The sequence below is a fragment of the Petaurus breviceps genome, unplaced genomic scaffold (assembly GCF_028583685.1).
Source record: "Petaurus breviceps papuanus isolate PSGF00001 unplaced genomic scaffold, PetGlider_PUasm1.0 118, whole genome shotgun sequence".
NCBI lineage: Eukaryota > Metazoa > Chordata > Mammalia > Diprotodontia > Petauridae > Petaurus > Petaurus breviceps.
In genome coordinates this window covers 23,869,086-23,875,705 of record NW_027185616.1, presented here as the reverse complement: position 1 = coordinate 23,875,705, position 6,620 = coordinate 23,869,086, and the positions used below count along the sequence as shown (strand labels likewise).

General features: G+C 40.5%; 1 protein-coding gene across 1 annotated transcript in view; it reads right to left on the bottom strand.

Moving 5' to 3' along the window:
• Positions 1-6,198, bottom strand: part of CUNH9orf85 (chromosome unknown C9orf85 homolog) — an 89,250-nt gene extending 83,052 nt beyond the window's left edge. Inside the window, exon 1 of the mRNA XM_069087081.1 lies at positions 5,889-6,198. Coding sequence (XP_068943182.1) covers positions 5,889-5,990 — 102 coding nt within the window. The 5' untranslated portion in view covers positions 5,991-6,198. The remainder of the gene's footprint in view (positions 1-5,888) is intronic.
• Between the last annotated feature and the right edge of the window lie 422 nt (positions 6,199-6,620).

The window sequence follows — 6,620 nt, the reverse complement described above, 5'->3', positions numbered from 1 at the left end:
TGTGTGTGTATGTATATATATATATATATATATATATATATATATACTATTATTAATACCATCTTACATGGAATTGGGAAATAAGATATACAGGCACTGAGGCATAGAGATCCAATGGAAAAGTCGAAATGGGTATGGGAGAACATATGGGAGAGAGCAGATTGGAGGTGGGGATATCCTGTGGGACTGCTGTTTTGGGGGGATGGGTGGGGGAAAAACGGGGAGAAAATTTGTAACTCAAAATCTGGCGGAAACGAATGATGTAAATCAGAAGTTAATAAAGCATTTAAAAAAACAATTAAAAAAAAAGAATCACCAAGAAGAAACTGAAATGGAAAGGAACAAAATGCTGGAATTTGAAGGAACTTTATAGAATATTTGTTTCAACTCCCTTAAAAGACAGAAGAGGAAACTGAGGGCCGGGGGAATAAATGACCTCAATCATTATCAGAGTCCTCATAATTCAGAGGAGCCCTCAGGTTTATAAAGTCATTGCCACATAACCCTGTGAGGGGCACTGCGCATCTGCTTATTCTACAAATGAGGAAACCGAGGATGAGAGGTAAAAGAAGAGAGAGGTAAGCCTCTCTTTTTCCCAGTACCATTTGCATCATTTTCTTCTCTCCTCTCTTACAGTCACCTCCACTTCATCCCAACTAGAACCTTGGACTCTGCCCTGAGAACTGCTCAGATTTCTGATAAGCCTGCTTTGGTCTAATATTCTTTGGATTCAGGCCTCCACAACACTTCCAGGGTATTTCCACGCCACTATGAGCCTCAGCAAATGTTCCTCCCTCCCCACCTCCAACCCCACTGTAGTCTTCACTTACTAGAATGCAAGTTTCTGGAAGACAGTGTTGCTTTCTTATATGTATTTATATCACCAGAGCTTAACACACTGCAATGGACATAATATATGGTTAATAATTTTTTTTAAATCTTTAACTACCTCTTCTCTCCACATATATCAGATAATCTAGCATCCTATTTCAATGAGAAAACTAAGGATATCCAAGCTGAGATCTGTCTCTTTCTCCCTCCACTTCTTAAAAATTCTCAGCAGTATCACTCACTTTCCCACTTGTCACAAAATAGGCATATTTAGGTCCTCAAGTGGGGGGGGGGGCCCTTTGGCGGAATCCAAACTTCACAGAACAAATTCCAGCCATCACTTTTCTCTCCCTCATCTTCAATCTCTTCTTTTGGTTTCTTCCTGTCTTCCCATAATACTCTCAGGTATACTTCATTCAAAAAAAACCTATTTTTAAAAAAAAAAGTCATTTCCCCCAAGTCAAATTTTTTATTTATCCCAAAAGGAAGAAGTAGCAATGGACATAATACGTGATTAATAATTTAGGAATTAATAATAACCCCTACAGCTCATGGCTCAATGGGGAAGGGGAGAATGGAAGGAGGAGGTAGTCAACTATCAATTTACTAATTAAGCCTCATGGTATACAGAGGTCCTGGGAAGGAGGTGTGGTTCCCTAGAGAATGGTTTATTGACTAGTGCCTTTATTTCATTTGGTTTGGTTTCTTTTGGAAAAAGGGATTAGAGTACTCAATCCCAGGACAATTTTGGAAAGATAAAAGTCAGGCTCAGAGGGAAGGATAAGAGAATAAATGTGGATGTCTAACAGACTACAATGGATCTTTTTTTTTTAAGTCAACTTAAATAAGGGTCGCATTATATTCTACATATTGAAAGTCCTTTTCCTTTTGCTAGACAAGACATATTCGGGTGTTTAACCCTGAGTGAAAAACAGAAAGTCACAAGATTCAGAAGCTTCTGAGGCTGTCTTGGGCAGGTCATCTAAACTCCCAGGGCTGGAGTTTCCTCTTTGAATTAGATAGCTTCTGAACAAAGCTGAACATCCTTTGAAACCGACAAACATAAAGGGCCAGGGAAAGACAGACTAAAAACTAATTGGAAATTAAACAATTTAATCCTAAAGAATGAGTGGGTGAAACAAGAAATTACAGAAACAATCAGTAATTTCGTTCAAGAGAATGATAACAATGAGACAACATACCAAAATCTGTGGGATGCATTAAAGGCAGTTCTTAGGGGAAGTTTTATATCCCTGAGTGCATACATGATTAAATTAGAGAAAAGGGAGCTCAATGAATTGGGCATGCAATTAAAAAACCTAGAAAAGGAACAAATTCAAAATCCCCAATTAAATACTAAATTAGAAATATGGAAGACAAAAGGAGAGATTAATAAAATTGAAATTAAGAAAACTATTGAATTAATAAATAAAACCAAGAACTGGTTTTATGAAAAAACCAAAAAAATTGATAGACCCTTAGTCAATATGATAAAAAAAAAGAAGAAAACCAAATTATGAGTATCAAAAATGAAAAGGGTGAATCTACCTCCAATGAAGAGGAAATCAAAACAATAATTGGGAATTATTTTTCCCAACCGTATGCACATAAATTTGACAATCTTAAGGAAATGGATGAATATTTACAAACATACAAATTGCCCAGATTAACTGAGGAGGAAGTAAATTACTTAAATAACCCCATCTCAGAAAAAGAAATTGAACAAGCCATCAGTCAACTCCCTAGGAAAAAATCTCCAGGGCCAGATGGATTCCCTAGTGAATTCTATCAAACATTTAAAGAACAATTGATTCCAATACTCTACAAACTATTTGGGAAAATTAGTGAAGGAGTACTACCAAATTCTTTTTATGACACAAATATGGTACTGATACCTAAATCAGGAAGAGATAAAACAGAGAAAGAAAATTATAGACCAATCTCCCTCATGAATATAGATGCAAAAATTCTAAATAAAATACTAGCAAAAAGACTACAGCAACTTATCTCAAGAAAAATACACTTTGATCAGGTAGGATTTATTCCAGGAATGCAAAGATGGTTTAATATTAGGAAAACCATCAGTATAATTGATCATATCAACAATAAAATATCAGAAACCATATGATCATCTCAATAGATGCAGAAAAGGCTTTTGACAAAATACAACATCCATTCCTATTAAATTAATAAACATTAGAAAGTATGGGAATAAATGGAGCCTTCCTTAAATAATAGGTAGCATCTATTTAAAGCCATCAGCAAGTATTATGTGTAATGGGGAGAAGCTAGAAGCATTTCCCATAAGATCAGGGGTTAAACAAGGGTGTCCACTATCATTCCTCTTATTCAATCTGCTACTAGAAATGTTAGCAGTAGCAATTAAAGAAAAAGACATCAAAGGAATCAAATTAGGCAAAGAAGAGACCAAGCTATCACTCTTTGCAGATGATATGATGATATACTTAGAGAATCCTAGAGAATCAAGTAAAAAACCACTTGAGACAATAAATAAATTTGGCAAAGTTGCAAGATAAAAAATAAACCCACATAAATCCTCAGCATTCCTATATATTTCCAATGAAATTCAACAGCAAGAGAAAGAAAGAGAAATCCCATTTAAAGTTACTGTACACATTATAAAATATTTGGGAATCTACCTGCCAAAACAAACCCAGGACCTGTATGATCATAACTACAAAACACTTTTCACACAAATAAAGTCAGATCTAACTAACTGGAAAAATATCAATTGCTCGTGGCTGGGTCGAGCTAATGTAATAAAAATGACAATTTTACCTAAATTGAATTATATATTTAGTGCCATACCAATTAATTTACCAAAAAACTACTTTATAGAGCTAGAAAAAATAGTAACAACTATTCATTTGGAAGAAAAAACGGCCCAGAATATCAAGGGAATTAATGAAAAGAAATGCTAGGGAAGGTGGACTACCTATACCAGATTTCAATCTGTATTATAAAGCAGCAGTCAAAACTGCTTGGTACTGGCTGAGGAATAGAAGAGTGGATCAATGGAATAGATTAGGCACACTAGATTCAAAAGTCAAAGACTACAGTAATCTATTGTTTGATAAACCTCCAGACCCTGGTTTTTGGGATAAGAACTCACTGTTTGACAAAAACTGCTGGGAAAACTGGAATATAGTATGGCAGAAACTGGGCATAGACCATTATCTAACACCACATACCAAAATCAAGTCTAAATGAGTGCATGATCTAGGTATAAAGGTTGATACTGTAAGCAGTCTCCTAAAACAAGGAATAGTTTAACAATCAGACTTGTGGAGAGGGAAAGACTTTATGACTAAACAAGAATTAGAGAACATTATAAAATGTAAAATGGATAATTTTGACTACATGAAATTGAAAAGTTTCTGTACAAACAAAGCCAATGTAACCAAGATTAAGAGGGAGGTGGGAAACTGGGAAAGAATCTTTACAATCTATGTCTCTGAGAAAGGACTCATTTCTAAAATATACAGAGAATTGAGTCAAATTTATAAGAATACAAGTCATTCCCCAATTGATAAATGGTCAAAGGATGTCAACAGGCAGTTTTCAGAGAAAGAAATTAAAGCTATCTATAAACACATGAAGAAATGCTCTAATTCACTATTAATTAGAGAAATGCAAATCAAAACAACTCTGAGGTACCACATCTCACCAGTCAGATTGGCTAAGATGACAAAACAGGAAAATGACAAATGCTGGAGAGGATGTGGGCAAACTGGAACACTAATGCATTGTTGGTGGAGTTGTGAACTGATCCAGCCTTTCTGGAGAGCAATCTGGAATTATGTCCAAAGGGCTATAAATACTTTCATATCCTTTGATCCAGCAATACCACTCCTAGGGTTATATCCCAAAGAGATCATAGAAATGGGAGAAAGACCCATATGTACAAAAATGTTTATAGCAGCTCTTTTTGTGGTAGCAAAGAACTGGACATTAAGGGGGTGCTTATCAATTGGGGAATGGCTGAACAAGCTGTGGCATATGCATGTTATGGAATATTATTGTGCTATAAGAAACGAGGAGCAGGCAGTCTTCATATTTACCTGGAGAGGCTCATACGAACTGATGCTGAGTGAGAAGGGTAGAACCAGGAGAAATTTGTACACAATTACAGACACAACGTATGTGTGATGACCAACTTCTTTGATAGACTGGACTCTTCTCAGCAATGCAGTGATATAAGTCAATCCCAAAAGACTCATGATGGAGAGAAATATGTGCATCCAGAGAAAGAACTAGCAAGAACTGAGTTTATATCCAGGTGGAAGCAAAATACCTGATCTTTTTCCTTTTCTTGTTTGGTTTTATGTTCTCTTTACCATTTTTCATTCCATCTGATACAATCCGTCCTTATAACCTGACTAATGTATAATGTGAAAGTATTTACAGATCCTATACTTGACTATAAGCCGCCATGGGGGGGCGGAGGGAGGGGGACAAAATGTGAAACTCGAGGAATTGTGGAATTGAATCCTGTCAACTAAAAAGGAAACAAACGAATTAACAAAATAAAAGAAAGCCGACAAACATCTCTCATTAGAACAATAAAATGCACCGTCCAGTTCAATTCAATATGCATTAAATAAACATAGAAAGGGTAAGAGCCGCAGTCCTTAGAAGGGCCAGGAAGGACTACAATGCCTATCGGCCTTTAAGGTCGCCATAGACGTGTTATTATTATTCCCATTTGCAGATTAGGGAGCTGCAGCAAAGTCACAGGGCTTTTAAGGACCCTGGGACAAAGTGAGCTCAGGTCTCTCCGCCTCCCGGGTGCTAAGTACCTGCCACCCGGCACGGCGTCCTGGGGAGTCCGGCCCGCATCCACTAGCACCGACGTCAGCGTCGGAGCACCCCCCGCTTTTGAAGGCCCGAGGGCCGGGGCGGGCGCCAAGACTTCACAGCCCGTTTATTGAGGCTCGGAGCTCGGCCCGACCGCCCTTACTCCACGTCGGTCTCTGCCCCTTCCCTCCGAAGCAATCCTTCCTGCGGCAGCGCGGCGGCCACGGGTCGGCCCCTACCTTGGTCTGCGCACTGGTATCGAACTTGTCGTTCCGGAAGCTGAACGCGTTCTGGTGCCTCTGCGCTCTCGTACGGGTGACGTTGCCCTTCTGGGAGCTCATGTCGGAAGCTGCCGCCTCCAGCGAGGGCGGGAAGGGGAGAGGAATGGGGTCGGGAGGTTAGAGACTGAGGGGGCAGAAAAAAAAGGAGTCAAGAAAAGCTCCAGAGGAGTGGGCCAAAGGGAGCAGCGGCCACGCGAGGCGACCACGAGGAGCTCCCGGCCGCTCCCGGGCTGACCCGGAAGGAAGCGCTTCCGCATTTCCGGCATCGTCCACGTGACTCCCGGGGCGGGGGAGGGCAAAAGGGACCCTAGCAACAGCCGGCGCACTAGCACCCGCCTCTCACCTCTCTCTCCCTTCATTCCCTAGGACTGGTCCCGCTTTCTTCGAAAGGGGAATCGTCTCATTGGCCCGACGGCAGACGTCTATCAAAGCGAAAGGGCCCGCGACGGCCCCTCTGATTGGCCTAGCTTTTCCGCAATCCCCACCTCTTGCCGTCACCCCTCGGCCGCTCCGAAGGCCCCCTGCGCGTCTTGCTCAGCTGGGCGGCTCCTGATTGGCCGGAACTCAGAGACAGAATGGGTCGCTCCTCCCCCCGCGCAGACTGAAGCCCGAGTTTTGTGGGACCCAGGCCATCAGTCAGTCGGTGTCCTGACTCCGGGTTTGCCGACGATAGGGTCTGTCCCCCTTCCC